Raw genomic sequence first — 20530 nt, 5'->3', positions numbered from 1 at the left:
ATATCTGGGCAGTCCCGATCGTAGATCTATTCAGAAGCAATTGGAATGCATAAGTCAAGTTGCATTTATTTTGTCAAATTATTTTAGCCTCAGCAATATTTATACATATGATCTCAATAAATAGTAACAACTCAGTTGATATATTGTGTAATCAACTTCTTTATTCCTAATGATTGTCACCAGTCAGCCCCTGTGAGTGAACAACCATTTTATTTATAAGGTTATGCTTTATGGTTCAGGTCACAATGCTGCATTCCCACAAGTTAATTTGTACTTTACTGCAGAGAGTACCTGAGATACTATGGTAAGTGAAAGTTTTTGTCTGATGTCTTGAATATTGTTTATAAAGGAAATCCGACGCTCTATGTATTATGAACAGATGCTTATCTATTTATTTCCATTTTGCATTTAGTGCCTCACTGGAATTTGGAAATCTAGATGAAAGTTCCCTTGTACAGTCAGATGGAAGTAACTTAAGTGCAGAAGACAGGGAACTTCTCAAAGCTTACCATCACAGTTTTGATGATGAGAAAGTTGATCTTGACCTAATTATGCACCTTCTTTACAATATCTGTCACAGCTGTGATGCTGGTAAGTAGCATATCATAAGTTTGTTTAGGTTTTCTGCGTAATACAGCACATTTCCCCTATAAAATGAATGAAGCAGTTGATTCAAATGAGTAATTCAAGTTCTACTAAGACTTTGAAACTCAGATTGGGATACTGAAAGCTTTGTGGAGACATTTTAATGTATTTCTATATGCACTACTGCACACTTTGAAATTAATCCCTTCCATTCTTTGGTGCACAAAGATGTAGCAGGTATGGTAGTGGCCATACTTTAGGATGGCCAGAGAATAATATGTTGAATTGAAGTCTTAATGACAGTGTAAAATAAAGGAAATATAGGCTAAGGTTGTATTTCTAGTGAAACTTTTTCCACAGTTTGAATGCCATGAAAGCAAACCTAAAATCTCTACAACTGGTATATCAGTTGATAGGCAAACATTAGCTTCTTTTAGAGGCGCTTCTATGATACCACCTCCAGAAAACACCCCTTAGAATCTGTGAATTAATACCCCTCTCTATCGGACTCTTCCAATGCTTTTTGACGAAGGTGATTGTCTTATGTGAGGAGATTAGCTCTATATATGTCCGTAAACCCCTAAAGCTGAGGGTTAATCATCTAGAACGCCTCATTTTACTGTATTTGCTTCTGGTTTTAGTTTTGTAAAGCAAAAAATGCATGTATTTTTCTGTCTTCATATGTGCGAACCCAGTGTTCGTCACTGCTCATCTACCTATGTAAAGGCCCCTGTGGATTTTTTTTCCGCTAAACTTAATGAATAGCTTTTGGGAATCTTGAAACCTATGGTTCCCATATCCTGATAAGTGATGCAGTGTTCATGTCTCAAGTTGCCTGGTGGAACTTCCCTCTGACGGTGATGTGTTCACCATTGCCCAGATTGTATAGCTGTGCTATTGACCAATATCAATGTATTAGTCTTTTGTTTCATCTGCCTGCTTTTTTTCTTTGGGCTGCCTAAGATGGTTAAACAAGTGAGAGTTTATGTTTGTGCTGTCATTTACTTTGGTATTATCCTGTCATATTTGGCTTCAGCAACCTCGCCCAAATCTTTGGGGTAACTGCCAACTTAATTACAGCTGCTTATAATGCTAGTAGTTGCTGTAGCATCCTCTCCAGCTCTGTAGCATGCAAATGACCACGCCACACACAGAGCTCTGTAGTGCACGTCTTTATTCTTCAGAGTGCAACCATTAAGTAATTGTACGCATTGCATCATGAACTTCATTAACCACACACAGACACACCCAAACCATTACACCATTCTTCTACGGAGTCCATCAGGAACCAGAAGAGTCTTTCTATACATATTTACAAGACACTACATCACCGCATCTGTTAAATAAAAAGAACAATTTTTGCACATATACATTATAGTTCCTTAATGAGTCGTCGATGTGCTTGAACCAATCTTCCAGACCTAGTCGTGTGAGGTTGACGAAGCGGAGGAGCAGGGCCTGCTTCAAGCACCGGGGATGGAGAGTTAGGTGTAAGAGTTATGCTTTCCGGACTTTCAGGTGGGCATGCCTCATTTCTAACATATGGAGCCGATGAACATTGAGGTAGGTGCTTGAAGTGTGACAAATCTCTTGTGATGGACTTTCCAGGATGTTGAGCGATCACCATATGTCCTTTGATCATCACAACCCTCAAGGGTTCAGCATCAAACTGAGCATCAGACTTGGGTTTCTGTTTCTGCTTGACCAAGACCCTGTCGCATTTCTTGAAAACCGTGTCCCAAGTACATTGTTTTTTTACCACCATAGGTCTTCATTCTGGACTTGTGCAAGGAATCTGTTGTATGGATCTCATCCTCTTCTGTCGACCTCTGAGTGGTCCATCGCAGCACTTCGATTCCCCTGGCTCTACCAAACATCAAGGTGGCAGAGCTTTCACCTGTGGTTGAATGGGAAGTTGATCGGTAGGCACGAAGGGCTGAACATAGGGCTGATATGAGATCACTTCCTTCTAGTGCAGCTCACTGAACTACTCTCTTTAGGGTTCCCATGGAGCTTTTGTCAATGCCGTTTGCCTGTGGCCAGAGAAGAGTGCTTTTATGATGTTTGACATTCATGTTAGTGAGAAACTCTTTAAACCTTCAACTGTGGGCCATTGTCAGACTTAAGAGTGGAGGGGACACCCCATGTTGCAAAAATGTAATTTAATGTCCCAATTACTTTGATGAATTTGATGATGATCGACAATGTTTAATTTCCATTGCCTTAATTGGTGTCGCCGCTTGGTCTTGTGGGCGTGGCTAGGGGATTTCTACAACTTTCGAGTGTCCATTTTCTCATCTTGACGTGACACAGTCATTTTGGCTTTCGCTTTTTAAACCATTACAAAAGGGTTTTCTTTCCTGCAACCCTTGCATGTTTGTCCAATGGCGGGGCATTTACCTACATGCGGAAAGGAGAATCTGCATCGGAAATACAATTCCTTTTTCCTCTGAGACATCACTGTTTAGCCTTTGACCTTGTGTCTCTGCTTACTTATCATGTTCAGTGCTGATTCTTTCTGGGCTACTCCAACTTCCATATCAGCAGCTTGTCGATCTGCACGTTCTTCTGCTCTTACAGCTATGAGCACTTTCGCAAGACTGACAGGCACATGCATCAAGCTAGGATTTTGCGAGTCCTTAATTGCGAATATTGAGGATTCGCAATTAAGGACTCGCAAAATCCTATGCATGTAGGAATCGCTATAATAATAGCGATTCCTACACAGCTTCCCATTCATTCCAATGGCCCTATAGGTCCATAGGAATGAATGGGAAATTACAAGCTCAATTTGCGAGTATCAATAGGTACTCGCAAATTGCGCACGCAATTTCAAGCATGTCGAAAGGACACCCTGTTGCACCCCTGAAATTGATCCGTGCACATATGTTGCACACACACGTCCCAAGGACGTGTGTGTGTAACCTACAACTTTGAAACAATGCACTTTTCAAAGTTTTTCGCTATTTACCATGTGGTATGATTCCACTGTAAATAGCAGGCTCAAATAGCGAAATCGCCATTTTTAAAGGCATCTTGCATTGCATTTAAGGAATCGCAATTTGCGATTCCTTAAATGCAATCACAATTTAAGGAATCGCAAAAATTTGCGATTTCTTAAATTGTGAGTGGCAAGTTGTTTCATGCATCGCAAAAGTTCTTTTTGCGATCGCAAACGCACCGTTTGCAATCGCAAAAAGCTTTGTGGCATGTGCCTGTGAGTGTCTTGCACAGCATACATTGTTTGGATGAGTTGAAAAAGCAACCATCGATGACTCTGAAACAGATGATTTCATCATTGAGTTAATTGAACTTGCAATGTTTGATGAGGGCATCAAGTCCTATTATTATTATGCACATATGTTGAATAATATGTTACTGTACTAGCGTATTCCTCACGTTATAAAATATCCACATTTCATTGAATTAGTTGAATGTGCTGAGCACTATCCCTAGAGGTCACACTGCTCACATTTCTACAGTATATTAAGTATGAAGTAGTTCCTGGAAAGAGCTCTGCTCTAGTCCTACTTTCCTGATTAAAATAGACAGTTTTCACATAAAGTCTCATCTCCAGGCCCAGCTTCACCTCAAAGTGAGTTGTCTCTGAATTTCTCTGAGCATCGGAATCTTGTTTTTAGACCATGACTGAAACTTCTGTGAAGGAGAATAAAAGTCTTCCTGTAAACATTTTGCCACCTGCAGCTTTAAGAGGAATTATTTTGATTTCCATCAGAGTTCTTCTACTTCATCATTACTCCCCACAAATTAAAATACACTTCAACCGGTCGTGTGTTTTCTATCCAAGTTCAACAGTAACAAGAGCCTTTGTGACAGAGACAGGCATCTAGTTGTGCCATAAAAGATAAAAACAATGTGACCACCACTCTTTAGGAAAAGGTTCTTTGATAAGTACATCTCTATCAATCTACACAAAAAAGCACAAAAGATAAGCATCTGAAGATGGCTCCTCAAGAACACATATTTAAATAATCAACTTCTCAGGAAAAAATATCCCCTCTTCTGAGAATTCACTTGAAAATGCTGTCAAAGTAGGCTTGCAACAGTTAAAATCTGAAACAACATCAGAATTGGCTCTTTATTGTTTTACATGAATTCCAGGTTTGGAAAAACTGCTACACAGCAGATGGGCGCACTTAGCTTCGAAACTGACACATTTCTCGTCCACTTAGTAAATCCTCTCCATTCAATATATATGATCAATCCAGAATCCGTGTTTCTTTATCGTCACTTTTAATAAGTCATCATTATTCTGAATACTCCATTTTACATGTTGTGATTTAAACTGAAACCACTTCTTAACCCAATGCATTTCGGGTCAGGCTTGACCCTTCATCAGGAGTCTCTAAAAACAAAATGAATAACAAAAAGCCAGCTCAGTCCAAGCCATTCAAATCTAAAACTTACAGTAATCACTAATGATTATTCGTCTGAGTGCTTTAAAAATAATTATATATTGAAGAGTAGAAATGCCAATGGTCTAAATACTGCTCAGTATGAAGACTGCGGAAAAAACAGAGTGCAACCGTTATTCAGTGTACCAGTGATTCTGAGCAACCTACTCCTCGTAAATGCTCTTTAATTCGTGACATGCCAGAAAAAGAAAAAGAGAACCCCCGTGCGGTAAATTTGTATACACAAGACACATTCTCCGCGTGTTCATGCCGTATAGATGATTATTTAAAAAAAAATAGCAGACTTTTTCGTGAAGACGGAAACTGTGGAATAACTATTATTCTAATAGTGCACGTGACGGCACGACTCATGCAAAATTCTCAAAGTTGTACTCCCCTTACCCGATGCGATGAAAAATAATCTGCGTTCCAGTTTAAGATCACAACCGTTAGCTCCGTGTGGGGCAAGCCTGTTAGTACCACGGTGTGCGTCGCATTATAGATGGTCCGACGCGTGAAAGTGAAGACGTTCTTAAAGTGAAAGCTAACCCTTTACGAGCTGTGTGAAACACTCAGGAGTGAAAATAAAGTTGCAAGATAAAAAAAAGCCTAACTGAAGTTATACAAAGACGGACATCAATAAAATGCCTGGCTCCAACGTTTCTGGCTCCAATGGCCACCCCCATCAAAAAGAAGGGCAACTTAGCCTATCCTTACTTGTATGGCTGGCTACTAAAGATGGTGTTCCAGAAGGAGAGATCAGTATTCGCTTAATTGCAACAATCCAGACTATGATGTCAGTAAGTCTACTTAGAGCCCGCTGAGGAAACTTCTTTTTCTAGGAATATTATTTGATATAGGCCAAAAAAGAGCCTTTCCTTTGCCTAACTGTCTAATATAACTAATAACTATAACTAACTTCTGCAAATGGGATACCATATCTGTTTGAAATACAAGCCTGTTCTTGGGCTCATATCATCCTGCATTCTGCTGATTCCATTCTGCCATTTCCAAATCAGGTCCATCCAAAAGGAACTCTAACTTCTATGTCAACAGGTCTTGGGAATGTTGGGAAGCTGGGTCACAGTTACACAGTGACTCAAACTGTTCCTCGGCACAGGCCTCTATGATCACAGGGCCTCTTTCCATTTTATTGGAACTGTATGGCTAGCTAGGTTAATTACTTGTTTCAGTTCATAAAAAGGGCCCTTTCTGGCCCAGCAAACTACCGCTTGATAAAATTACTAGACATAGAGGACAGAGGCTTTGCTAAACTTTTGCATAGGGATTTGGAAGTCTGGCCCACTCGCAGAGGGTTCATACGTTTGTACCAAACAGGGTTCCAAAAGGATGTAGCGCTGTGGTCAGTTTATTAGCACTCCCACTCCTCATATAACTGTTGCAACGAAAGATATTCTTCTATATCCCACCTTTATAGACTTTGCTGCTGCTTTTTACTGCATTGATAGGTGAAAACTATAGGAAAAGCTGATAAGTTGGGGCATCCCTTCTCTCTGTTTAGAGCAACTACATGCCTATACTCTGACACTTTCCTAAACATAAGGCTATATTTGATCTTGGCATTTTCTGACAAAATATTCACAAAAAAGGGTTGAAGGAGGTATTTAATTTATATTTGTCTGACTTAAGCTTGGCTCTTAAAATGTTTTGTTTTTGTTTATTCCATTTTCTTTTAACAGGAATACAAATAACATTGCAGTGTTTCACATTGTGTACATTCTTTTAAATGTTTTCTTTCCGCAATGTGTGTCAGGGACGGGCAGTTGGAGGGGCAAGAAGCACAGAAACTGATCCAGCAGTCATACATGCTTCCTTACTTGCGGATTCTCGGAGGCTGTCTACAGGGAGCACCCACCTCTCTTTGCATACAATCATCCACCCAAACCACTTAGCAGCCAGGCCTGAAAAGCCATATAAAATCCCTGCATGATCATTTTCCTATGGTTCAAGGGGAGCAAATGTGTTCACCAATGCGGTTGGCTCTTGAAAATGTAAACTTTTTCCCGAAAGCTGTTGGGTCAAAACCTGAATTTCCTACAATATGTCAACACTATTGTGGTACTGGGCAAGATTCCTGCTGGGCTACAGAGATCCTTAAGCGCACCGAACATTTATTGTTGGGGAAAAAAATCTAAGGATTATTAGAAACAAAATCAAGATTGCAATGTTTGGTCAAAAGATAATCAAAAAAAAGGTACTTGAATTTTGGGGGCCATGATACTTGACCGCTCAACAGCTATAAGTACCTTGCGGTATGATTTAAAGATCGCTGGGGGATTTGTGACACAGCTGGTGGTGTTAAAGACCACAGCCCTGACACCCAATAACTTCTTTATTTGGCTGTCTGATAAAATGCCAGGCCTTCATAGAGAGGCATTGTTGTGTTATATTCCTGAGTTAGACTCATGTAGCAAGCAGCTTATTTCTTACATTGTCCTATTTTTTCAGCAGTAACCATTTGTACATATTTGCGTGCATGACAATGTTGGATTAGTTTCCCTGAAACTGAACCTGTTTACACATCTAGCTTCGCACAACATTATCACAATGCCCTGAACATCATGTACAAGGTCTCTTTTCGCACTATGTACAAATGCAAGGCTGCTTTCTATTATAAAAGATGAGCATCCCGATATATTATCGATGGAGGCACTCCAGCTGACACCAGAGGTCCATGCATGCTGAGAATGCACCATGCAGCGGTCTGACATCTCTTGAGGGGTGTCCAGTTTGTGACCAAGACGGGGCCCTTCATTCTCTCCTACCAGGTAATGGGGTTGGATCACCTCTTTGCTTAACCACTAAACAGTATAGGATTAAGTTCAGAGACACCCAAAAGGCACACACCCAGGGCTGGGTAGATTTCATTGATGGTGCTATTAAGGCTCTGGAAGGCTGGCTACATGGAAGCAAGGTACAGAACTATGAATGATTGTGCAATTTGATAATGAGGGAGCACATCCTTAATAACTGTCAGAATCAACTTTTCCACCAGTACCTGGTGGACTCTGACCTTGCCTCTCGGCAAGAATTTAGAAAGAAGGCAGTCAAATGGGTCGGCACCAGGGTTAAGCAGAAGATTCAGGGTGGTGGTGGTGAGCAGAAATAAGATACTTCCAAAACCCAAGAGAAAGGTGGGGATAAGCCTTAAGAGAAGTCCTCTGAAGATCCCCAAAAGTCTTCCTCTGGGGGTGGGTCCCAAATGTCTTCCCTGGAAAGGAACCTTATTGCTATGTTTGCAAATTGAAAGGCCACAAGAAATGGGACTCCAATTGCCCCAAGGCCAGCAATAAGGCTACTACTACTACACCCCCTAGTTCCCCAACTAGTAGTCCCCCAGGTGGTAGTAGTGCACTCAAAAGTTTAGTTGGGTTCTCATGGGGTCCTGAGGTGGAAACTGGCTTAGCCAGATCACCCACACAGGCCACCTTAGTCTGTGATTGTGGCATGGGGCTTGCTACTTTTACTGTAAGTCCCAATATCTTGGGCAAGTACAGACAGGAGCCTCTGATTAATGGTCAAAAAGTTGTATCCTGTTGGGAAACAGGGGCTAGTGTCACCATAGTGACAGGAAAACTGGTGTCCACACTGCAGCTTTTACCTGGATACATGTACCAGGTGACCAACACTGATTGTGTTAGGACGGATCATCCCATGACATTGTCGATCTCAGCTGGGGAGGGGGTCACTGGCCCTAAAAAGGTTGCAGTGTCCCCAAACCTGCCTGTAGATTGCTTCTTTGGCAATGATTTGGAAACTTCAGTCTGGGCTGAAGTAGAACTGAAGGCCCATCTAGAAATAATAGGCCTCCCTGAGGAGGTTGGTGTGACCCTTAGGGCCCCAGTCCAAACACATGGAAATTCAGGAGCAGTTGACCCTGAAAGAATGACCCACTCTGCTCAAACAGAGAGCACAAGGGAAGAAGAAAAGTATTTATCCCCCCAGTCTTTAGGTGAGGGTCAGCCTCTTCAGGGAACTGATCCTACGCCTTCTAAAGAAACTGCCCCAGAGGAGGTCAGGCCTGTCCTGACAGAGCCACTGAGGGCAGGCGAACCTTCCAAGGAGGTACCCAGTCTGGAGCAGATATCCTGCCCCTCTCTTACTAGGCCTCAGTCAGCCAACAGCTGCAGAGGCCAGAGATGTCAGTGGACCCCACAGGGCCCAGTGCCAAGAGGAATCCCCTCATCCACAGATCAGGGACCCCCAGTCTAGTAGTACTAGCCAGGTGGATAATCCTCAGTAATCTGAGGGATCCCTCTTCCACTTAGCAAGTGACATCCACCAAAAGGACTCTGTTGGGCAAAGTAAAACCTGGGACAAGGCTGTCCCAAACCTTCACTGGCCCTCCATTGTTCCAACCAAACAGGATCAACGGAAGACGAATGCCCACCGGACATCGGTGGGCATTCGTCTTCCGTGCCTCCTGGTCACTCCCGAGTGGCATAGACTCTGTCCCCTCTGCTTGCAGTTACCTCTCAACTTGAATCCACCTTTGGGTTTCACCGGACACTTTCACTTTCTCCAGCAGCGGCATCTTCCTGAAGTTCTCCATTAAGTTTGACAGTGGTTTCCAATGCCACTTCACACCTATGCACCCAGCTTCCCTGGTGTAGGTATCCTGGTTCCTAGGGTATCCACGGGTGGGGTGGCTCTCCAACCTCCTGTCTTCCACAGGATTTCTTCAGGGTCCACTGGGAAGGGTCCTTCTTAAAATTGCAGCCTCAACTTACCCATTGACTTGAGCTCACGGTCGTGTTCCCACTCTGCACACGGCCCCTGTGGGGTTCATGGTTACTTACCTTGGGTGGGTCATTGGGTCCTCAGCACTTCTACAACTTCTGGGTATAGTCTTGACTTGAGTCGTGGTTCAAATACCACTATTTTAGTATATGGTTTGGTCTCCCCCTGGCGACCACTTTGTATTTGTGCTACTTACCTCTTTTTATTGCAAAGTATTGTGTGCATATCTCTGGTGGAGGAGATATTTGTATGTGCTAGTTAGTGTCTTCTAATAAATACCTATTTTTATAAATATACCGTGTGGTTCTTTTTCTCTCAATCTTTACCAATAAGATTTGGTTCTGGTGAAACAAGCTGCTTAACACTCCTGAACTAAGCTTGAAGTCTGCTCTCCACAGCTACCACTTAGAAAGCTTTCTAAGGTTGTCTAAGACCACACAAATCACAATAAGGGTTGTCTGGATTAGTGCAGGGTGCCCACTTACATAAGTGTGCACCATATACTAAGCCAGCCTCCTACAGTTCCACTGTGTATTCTCTTTATATTTCTCTGAGAATAAGTAAGCATGAGTGACTGAGTGAAAGGTTCTTACTGTTTCCACAACCCCTGAGGGATCAGTGTTGTCATGTTCGGTGATTGTCAGAAACCATTCGCTTCCTGGTAGGTTAGGAGGACTTAAGGTGGCACTGAGAGCTAGCTGGCCTACAGGCCAACATATCCTGCGGGGTGTCCGGAATCAGTCTTGTCACCAAGTCCCTAGTTTATGTTGTTCAAACAATGCGCAAATCCTACGGATTAGTAGAAACTACACAACAGTTGTTAGTGGTCACCAGTGAGTTAATGCCAACCCTTGTTATGATAGCTTTTTTGGGGAGATTAGCTAAATGGTTTGAGATAGCCCAATGTGAAACATGCTGACTTTTGATCCACCTCTTGACCACAGTGCCCAGGTGTAAGAGAGACTCAAATTAAATTTAATGAAAAAATCATACATGTTTCAAGCCACATTTGAATCCTGTTGTGCGTAGTTGAGAAATGCTTCCCTAAAGTTTTTTAAAGCAATAATGTGGCAAGCTAATAGGAACTGGAAGAACCCTTGAAGTGTTTACTTTATAGGAGCTTTGAAAAGCCTGCGCATCAAAACTTTTAAAGAAAGCATGCCAACCTGTCATTCTTCCAGGACCATTTGGCGAATATTAAACTAAGGAGTTTTGACTGATTATTTGTTATACTTACAATGTGATGGCAAAACAAAAATACCTAAAACTGCCACAATCTATAAAACAAAAGATGGACCTGAAAAGATCCAGATTTTAACTGATCCCGGTAAGGGACCACTGCTATAGCAGACATAAAGGTGCTTTTGTGTTCTTGCAAACAAGATTCTTAAACACATAGGGACAGATGTACAAAGCTTTTTTCCGGTTGCACGCGGCCCGATTCTCAGAATCAGGCCATTTGCGACCGCCCAAAAAGATTTTTACAATGTACAAAAGACAATTTGCGATTCGGTAAATTGTGCCTGAATCGCAAATTGCGTTTGCTACCAAATACCATTTTGGTATTTGGAAGGAGAGTCCCTTCCAAATACCAAATCAGAATGGTATGTATTAATGTTGTGCGACCAAATTCCGGTTGCAAAACAGTGATACTTTACCACCAATTTAAAACTGGTGGTAACTTATTCGCAAAGGGAAAGGTGTGGCGTGGGGACCCCCTTTGAGAATGTCAAAAAAATATTTTAAAATGCAGGCAGTGGTCCCATGGACTACTGCCTACTCTTACAAAATAAAACTGCAATGTTTATTTTTTTCTTTTTAAACACATCCGTTTTCCATGAAGGAAAACAGGCTGCATTCGAAAGCTAAATATTGCTTTATTAAAAAGCAATCACAGTCATGGTGGTCTGCTGACTTCATGAGGCCGCCATTTCTGTAATGGCTTCGATTTCTAATGGGTCGCAAATTGCAACCTACCTTAAAAATATGGTCTATTTTGACCCACTAGGCATTGCTAATGAATCTCAAACCAGTTTCATACATTAGGAATAATAATTTCCTAATTGCAATTCAGAGAGAATCACAATAAGGAAATCAGTATTCCAAATGTTTGTACATCTGGCCTCTAGTGTGCTCATGTGAGATATTAACACACTCAGGAAAATTTAGATCAGATCGATGCTTGTATGAATAAAAATACGAAAACGGCAAGATGCAATTGTAGTATTTTTAAATGGATCTGATCCACAATTAACTGCTCAGTTCCTTAAGTATATGCCGGCTGTTTTTACAATGTTTTCAACTTTTATTTTAGCTTAATGATAGTTTGTATAGATTATTGCCTATAACCTAAACATTGAGCAAATTAATGAAAGAAGTGAGAAGTATTTTGGCATATAAAAGAGAGAAGTATTGGCACTGTTTGTAGGTTGAAGATGATATGTATTTGTTTTAATATTTGAAATAATTTTAAATCTTACAGTAAAATCTTTATTCTTAAAAAAAGCCTCAACATTAAGATAAATACATTTTCAGATATTGCTTAAAATGTACCCATTGATAATAACAGTAAATACATCTACCCACAACAAGACCAGACAGGAAGAAACGGAAGAAAGACATTCGATTTGAGAATACAAGCCATTAATAAAAAAATTGGAAGTAATTCAGTATGTAATGGCTTCCAGAGGTTGGGAAGATTTGGTAAATACAACACTAAACATATCAGTAATTGTCTTTTAAATTCTATTAAAAAAGAAGTTCAAGTGACTGGGAAATATATATCAGCGGTATATAAATATATCTCAAACCAAGTCGACCAGAAAAGGAAACTGCGTTCACACAAGACAGTAGAAAGTGCAAATCTAGTGGTTTACTTGTGGCAAAACGTCATGATGTGTTTCAGAGGTTTGGATTCAATGTATTTACTCTTACTATCAATGGTCAACTTTTAAGCAATAAAAAGTGTAGAGAAGGAAGAGCTGTTCTCAAAAGAGAGATGTACAAGTATATGAAAAGAAAACATTGGTTGTGCAATTCCGGAGTATTAACAAAAAGAGTAGTATGTTGATTTTTGGTACATATTTATTTACCATTTGGAAGTGTTAACCTGGAATTGACTTGGGTACAAATCTGGGACTTGGAAATTATATTTTGCCAGTTATATCTGGTTGACAAATGAAGACATTACATGTATATTGTATTTAAAGAAAACAAGATAATTTGTTTCTAATATATTTCATGAGTAAATGTATTAAATAATGTAATTTCAGTCTACCTTTGCCTCCAAATGACACATTGTAGTCTTTTTGGATGTTTTGCACAAATCTGTCAAATTGTCATTTTGCTTCTTCCAGTCTAGGATCTGAGATTTGAGCATTACGTGCCTAAATTGTCTTATTAAACTGTTTAGCTATTTTTTTGAAGTGTTTAACATTTTCTGTTACTTGGTAATCAAACTTTCTGGTTTCGTGTATCTTCTGATTGTGCATGTAAAGTTTACTTTAACTGTTCAAATGTATCCAGTTTTCTGTCCGATTTGGCAAATACTCCACGGGCACCCTTCTTTTGGGCCTTCAACAGCGAAATCCAAACTATAAAACATTTAAACTACTACTACTAGGAGGATGGTGTCTTATTATATTTTCTTTATTTATGTCCTCATTTGTTTCATGTTTGTAATCTCCACTTCCTTCCTTCTCTGCTAACCCAGAACTGATTATTGTTTTGCAGATGGGTCTAGAGCTATACCCATAGATAGTTATGGTATAAACATTCTCTTTGTACTCTTTTAGTTTCTTAAAAGGGGCTTCCATTTTCCATCCCTATTTCAACTTTTCAGTGAGATGGGGATGGTCTTCATTGCCAATTCTTCAATTCCCTATCAATGTTGGATTGTGAACATGATGCTTCTACGGCACTATGACAGCCTGAAGGAAGCTGTATTTGTATTTTAATTTCCATAAAAAATAGAACAGGCGGCTGGGAAATGAATTTATTAGTGGCAACATTTATACATTGAAAGCCTACTGGTGAAATTTTGGCTGTGATGATTGAGTTAGTGGTTATTTAATGGTACATGTTTGAAGCAGTATTAGTGGAAGACAGTATAATAAAGACCATATCTGGACAGTCTGCAATGTCTGATCAGGTTCCCTAGCTTCATGTGCAGAAGATGTTGTAATAACTTAAGAATAGGTACCGATCTCAAAGTCACATGAAAATGTGGATGTATGTTATCCAATGTCTATGCTCATTGCTCTTGGCCCCTGACAGCTCTAGATAGCTGTGGAATGTGCCCTCATCCATTCTCTCCCCTACCCTGGCATGCATGCTTCTGAGGGATTTCATTGCCGAGTCGTTAATTCCCTGTCAATTTGAAGTGTTAACATGCTGTTTCTGATGGATACATCTGCCAGTGGATTCCTCACCTTGTGAATATCCCCTGCGCCAGCAACATTCGGAAACTTTTGTAGCAGTCCACGCCGATGAGGTCGAAGACGACGTCACAGAGGCACGGCTCTGCTCGCGACTCCACTGACGTCACCGGCTCCATAAGAAGACCTCGTCGGCGTGATGACGTCCGTTCCCTTTTTTCCGCGCCGTCGACGCCAACGGATTTCGGGAATCTCGATCTGTAGCTTCACTGTTACTTTGTGTTTCTACTGGATTTCTCTGTCCTTTTTCTGTGAAAATGTCGACAAAGAAATCGGGGTTCAAGCCCTGTCGTGAATGTGGAAAACATATGTCTATCACGGATCCACATGACGACTGTGTATGGTGTTTATCTTCGGACCATGATGTGGATGGATGCTCTTGCTGTCGCAAGATGATCTCCAAGGCTCTCAAGGAAAGAGAGGCGAAACTCTTCATCGCGAGGATGAAAAAAGAGAAGAGAGGAAGGAGGAAGTTGAGAACGAGGTCACGATCTCGGTCGAGGTCAGCGTCGAAGTCGACTTCGGGCATGCTTCAAGACCTAAGAAGCACAAAAAGAAGAGGAGACATTCTTCTCGATGTCACTCTGACAAGAGTACGGCTCCGAAGTCGAAGTCACCTTCTCGACGCCGTAAGGACTCCGTGTCTCCCTCACCCGTTCCGGATTCACCTGCTGATACTTCTTCTCCAGTGGCTTCACCGGTTCATTCTCCGGCTCCGGCTCCATCTCCGGCACCGGTTCCATCTCCGACGCCAGTTCCATCCCCGGCTCCGGCTTCATCTCCGGCTCCGGTTGAGGAGCTTCCAGCACCGGGTGAGCCTTCGATCCTGCAAATTCCACCGTCGGCGCCAGTTGGCCCGAGTCCGGTGATGCCTGATCAGTACCCTGCGTTCCCTGGACCAGGTCAGGACCCCATGCATTATCTAAATGCAATGTACGGGGTATTTTCAAGAGCCATGTACTCCACTGGTGCACCTTCGGGTCCGATGGGTCCTATGGCCTTCAGTTTGGGAGTGCCTCAGGCATATCCGCAGGCCCCCTTCATGCCATTCACGCCGTCTTGGCATCTGCCGGCACCAAGGACATCGACGCCGCTTCCTTCTTCACCGGCGCCGCCGATGCCGGTTGTACGGATGCGGTCTAGGAGGGAGGCTCAAAGGGTGCTTGATGAGCAAAGGTACCTTTTGGAAGAGGCAGAAGAAGGAGAGCTTGTGGAGTCTGATGACGTTTTTGAAAAACGTAAGGAGGCTAGTGGCTTGGATTTATCTCCTGAATGGGAAATTACTCCACCTTCTGATTAACCCTCAAAGGATGTAGCTCCATATCATGCAGTCATGAGGAAGGCAGCTGAGCTGTTAGATCTGCAGTTGCCTTCTACTGAATTCAAGTCAAACATTCTAACAGAGGTACTGCATTCTCCTACTATGGTTTCAGAACCATTGTTGCCCTTTAATGATGCCATTATAGATCCTGTAATGGAGGTGTGGCCTAAGCCTTTTTCTGCTCTCGCATTTTCTAAAACAGTTGCCAGGAGGTATAGGGCAGCTTCACGGGACCCAGAGTTTTTAACTTCACATCCGTCACCTGAGATCCTGGTGGTTCAGGCTGCTTGTTCAGGGAAATCTAAGGGTGCGTTTCCTCAGGTCCCAAGTGACAGAGAAGCTAAAAAACTAGATCAGTCGGCCAAAAAGGTATTTTCATCGGCCAGCATGGCCCTTAAATCTACAAATGCCACTTGCCTTTTGGGACGCTATATTCATGCGCTCATGGATTCTGCAAAGAAATTGGCTCCAAAACTATCTGAGGAGGAGGATAGGGTTGGTTTTAATGAGGTCTTGACGGATGCCCAGGTGATACAAAGTGGACTGGACACAGCAGACTCAGTAGCAAGAGTCATGGTGTCTTCTGTTGCCACTAGGAGGGGTGCGTGGCTTAAGTCTTCAGAGTTTTCCCCTGATGTGCAATCAACGCTGTTGGACTTGCCTTTTGATGGCTCTGGAATATTTGGCAAAAAGGCAGATGCTGCACTTGAACGTTTTAAGGAAAGTAAGGCTACGGCTAAGTCTTTGGGCCTTCAATCCCAGTCAAGAGGATCGTTTAAGAGATATAGGGGTTTCGGAAGGGCAACCTTTCGTTCCTACAGGCAGACCCAACAGCAACAGCGGCAACAACAGCAGAGCTCTCTGTATAAGGGGTACAGAGGCAGAATCAGGGGTCGCACACGTGGCCATCAGCTCTGCTCCTCCTCCTCTTCCTCTTCCTCAGCCCCTCCCACCACCGCAAAGCAGCCCTAGATCCGCCATTCTGGATCATGCTGGTCCTGTGGGGGGCCGGCTTTCCCATTTTCTTCAAGATTGGGAATCAGTTACTACAGACCTTTGGGTTCTGGATCTTGTAGAAAATGGGTATGCCCTTCCCTTTCGGGAATTCCCTCCAAATTACCCTCCTTGTCAAGGGGCTTGCTCAGAGAACCACTGTCTTCTCCTACAGGAGGAAGTCCAGAAATTATTACAAAAAGGTGCGATAGAGGTGGTTCCAGAGCAGGAGAGGGGTCAGGGATGCTACTCCCGGTATTTCCTGATTCCGAAAAAGGACAGCAGACTGCGTCCGATATTGGACCTCAGGATCTTGAATCTTTATCTGAAGCAAGAAAAGTTCAAGATGCTCACCCTTGCACAGGTTCTTCAGGCGCTGGATCAGGAGGACTGGATGGTGTCGATCGACTTGCAGGATGCGTATTTCCACATCCCCATCCTGAAGTCGCACAGGAAGTATCTCCGGTTTACGGTAGGATCGCAACAATATCAGTTTGCGGTCCTTCCGTTTGGTCTTACTACTGCACCCTGAGTCTTCACGAACGTGATGGCAGTGGTGGCAGCACATCTCAGGAGGTCGGGGATTTCGGTTTTCCCCTATCTGGACGACTGGCTGATCAAAGTGGAGTCGCCGGAGAAGGTGCTACATCATCTGCAAATAACAACTCAGCTGTTGTACAAATTGGGTTTCTCGATAAATGTGCCCAAATCTCACCTGGTGCCCTCTCAGCGCAACCTGTTCATAGGGGCGGTACTGGACACTACTGTGTGTCGAGCATTCCCACCACCACAAAGGATTCGCGACATACAGGAAATGATTCCTTTATTTTACAATGGAGCGGTCGTTCCAGTCCTGAAGGTCCTTCGTCTGCTCGGTCTGTTTGCTTCCTGCATTCTGTTGGTCAACCATGCACGTTGGCATATGAGGGCGCTCCAGTGGTGCCTCCGCAGGCAGTGGTATCAGCACAAAGGAGATCTCAGGGAGTCTGTGAGGATTTCCAGAGAAGCTGCGGCGGATCTGTCTTGGTGGAGCATGGAGGGCAATCTGTCTCAAGGAAAGCCCTTCCATCTACTTCCATCGGTGGCCAAAGTGATAACGGATGCATCCACTTTAGGGTGGGGTGCGCATCTGGGGGATATGGAGATCAAAGGTCTTTCGTCTCCAGAGGAAAGGTTGCTTCACATCAACCTTCTGGAATTGCGGGCGATACGTTTGGCACTCAAGGCCTTCCTCCTTTCCCTTTGCGGTCAGTCGGTTCAAGTCCTGACGGACAACACTACCGCGATGTGGTATGTCAAAAAGCAGGGAGGAGTGGGGTCTCTCTGTCTCTGCAGAGAGGCTTTGCGTCTCTGGTCCTGGGCTCAGGATCATCAGATTTGTCTGATGGCAAATCATCTGGCCGGATTTCTGAACGTGCGTGCAGACAGTCTCAGTCGGCAGTTCTCCGCCGACCACGAGTGGAGGCTCCATCCAGAGGTGGTTCGTCATGTCTTTCGGACGTGGGGAACTCCTCGGGTGGACCTGTTTGCCACTCACGAGAACGCTCACTGTCCGTCATTCTGCAGTCTCCAGTATCCGATGCAGGGAGCGTTAGGGGACGCGGTTTCAGTTGAGTTGGAGCTCACAACACCTTTACCCGTTTCCCCCCATACCCTTGATTCCTCGGGTTCTGAGGAAGATTCACCAAGACCGGGCCCAAGTCATATTGATCGCCCCGGATTGGCCAAGAAGGGTGTGGTATACAGATCTTCTCCACCTCTCCTCGTGCCCTCCGCTCCGTCTCCCTCTCAGGGCAGACCTCCTCTCGCAATCGGAGGGGCAGGTCCTACACCCCCACCTCCAGAGCTTACACCTTCATGCCTGGAGATTGAACGGGGCAACCTGAATTCTTTTTCTCTCCCACCAGATGTGGTAGATGTAATTTTGTCTGCCAGACGTCATTCCACCAAATCTATCTATTCCTATAGGTGGACTAAATTTGTACTCTGGTGTAGAGAGAAGTCAATTGATCCTTTGAAGGCTTGTTTATCTGACATTCTGCAGTTTGCCTCTACTGTTAAGGGATACTTATCGGCTTTGTCGGCTTTCCTTTGCTTGCCAGATCAGCTGTCGTTGTTCAAATCACCTATTGTTCTACGATTTCTTAAGGGCCTTACAAACAGGTTTCCTCCTACTCCCTTTATTGTGCCTCAATGGGACTTAAACCTTGTCTTAACTTATCTTATGGGTTCTCCCTTCGAGCCCTTACACAAGTGTCCTTTGAGACTATTGTCTTTTAAGACGGTTTTTCTTATTGCAATTACCTCGGCAAGGAGGGTAAGTGAGCTTCAAGCTCTGAGTTCAAAACCCCCGTTCTTGACCATTCATGCTGAAAGAATGGTACTCAGGACCAGGGCTGCATTTCTGTCTAAAGTGGTAACTCCCTTCCATCTGGGGCAGTCCATTACCCTCCCTACCTTCTATCCTCCCCCTCACCCTTCCAAGGAGGAGGAGAGACTTCACCGCTTGGACCCTAAGAGGGCGGTGAGCTTCTTCCTTGACAGGACAAAAGACTTTCGAGTTGACGACCAGCTCTTCATGGGCTTGGTTGGCTGCAGGAAAGGCAGAGCGGTGCACAAGCGCACCCTTTCCAGATGGATTGTCTTGTGCATCAAGATATGCTACTCTTTGGCTGGTAAGGAACCTCCAGAGGGTTTAAGAGCCCATTCCACTAGAGCTAAGTCTTCCACTTCTGCTTTGTCTAGGGGTGTTCCTGTGGAGGAGATTTGTAGGGAGGCAACTTGGGCCTCCCTCCACACTTTTGCGAAACATTATTGTTTAGACTCCGAGGTGAGGAGGGACGGACACTTTGTTCGTTCAGTCCTTCAGGACTTTTTGGTATAGACGGGTGGACACCCTCCTCCGGGAGTGGGGACTGCTGTGGGAATCTATTCACAAGGTGAGGAATCCACTGGTAGATGTATCCATCAGAAGAACAAGTTACTTAGCTTCGGTAACGCTTTTTCTGGTGCATACAGTATCTGCCTGTGGATTCCTCACTGACCCACCCGCCTCCCCGTTGTCCACCCTTGTATACCTTTAGTATTTGTTGCTGTCAAAGGCATTGTGTTGTTTCTTTTGCCTTTCTATTTTATTATCCACTCTGTGTGTGTTGATTTGTATATTATGTACTGTGTATACTGTGTATATATTGCTGTCAGTCCGTCCGTGTGCCTCGTTGGCACGGAAAAAAGGACGGAACTGACGTCCTCACGCCGACTAGGTCTTCTTATGGAGCCGGTGACGTCAGTGGAGTCGCAAGTGGAGCCGTGCCTCTGTGACGTCGTCTTCGACCTCATCGGCGTGGACTGCTACAAAAGATTCCGAATGTTGCTGGCGCAGGGGATATTCACAAGGTGAGGAATCCACAGGCAGATACTGTAGCTACCAGAAAAAGCGTTACCGAAGGTAAGTAACTTGTTCTTCTGGGCCTCTACAACAGCCTAGAGGAAACAGTCACGTGCGCTATTCGCTGTCTCTAAGTGATCGGCGTTTGCCTCGATTGACAAGAGATGCTCAGCTCAGTATCACTGAGGTCATAGCCAGAAGAGAAACAACAGACAAAATAAAAACAAAGTAAATACAAATGCATCCTAATCATTCCACTACTAAAAAAGCTTATTAATAACCACTTGAGGGGTGCAGCAGTCTTGTAGTGCCAGAGGGCCTGCCTAAACGGTTAAACCTGGAAGGTTTGTAAGAAAAGTGATAGGAACGTGAGATGGAAAAAAGCATGCTATTTTATACCCCACTCTGAAACATGAGATATTATGTTTCTTTTCAGTATCAAAAACATAACAAAACGAAAGTCTTAAAAAAATATTGTAAGTGTGCATGAGCAGAGTTCCCACAAGACAAATGGTGTTGCTTATGTAATATAAACCGTGAATTCCATGGTCAACTTCACTTCGGCCTCACGTTTCTCCATTAATTCTGAGTATGCTCTGAATGTTCTGTCACCTCAGTGACATAATAATAA

At 43.4% G+C, this 20530-nt stretch overlaps 1 protein-coding gene across 8 annotated transcripts in view; it reads left to right on the top strand.

Annotated features, from left to right (window-relative positions):
• YTHDC2 (YTH N6-methyladenosine RNA binding protein C2) overlaps window positions 1–20530 on the top strand; it is a 1174422-nt gene that overhangs the window by 539162 nt on the left and 614730 nt on the right. For all 8 annotated transcript variants that reach the window (XM_085632632.1, XM_085632630.1, XM_085632634.1 and 5 more), the window contains exon 14: window positions 413–591. In XM_085632632.1, the coding sequence (XP_085488758.1) occupies window positions 413–591 (179 nt within the window). The remainder of the gene's footprint in view (window positions 1–412; window positions 592–20530) is intronic.

The sequence above is a fragment of the Triturus cristatus genome, chromosome 2_1 (genome assembly GCF_964204655.1).
Source record: "Triturus cristatus chromosome 2_1, aTriCri1.1, whole genome shotgun sequence".
NCBI classification, from domain to species: domain Eukaryota; kingdom Metazoa; phylum Chordata; class Amphibia; order Caudata; family Salamandridae; genus Triturus; species Triturus cristatus.
The sequence above is the reverse complement of the archived record's forward strand: the minus strand, read 5'-3'. Positions and strand labels throughout refer to the sequence as shown.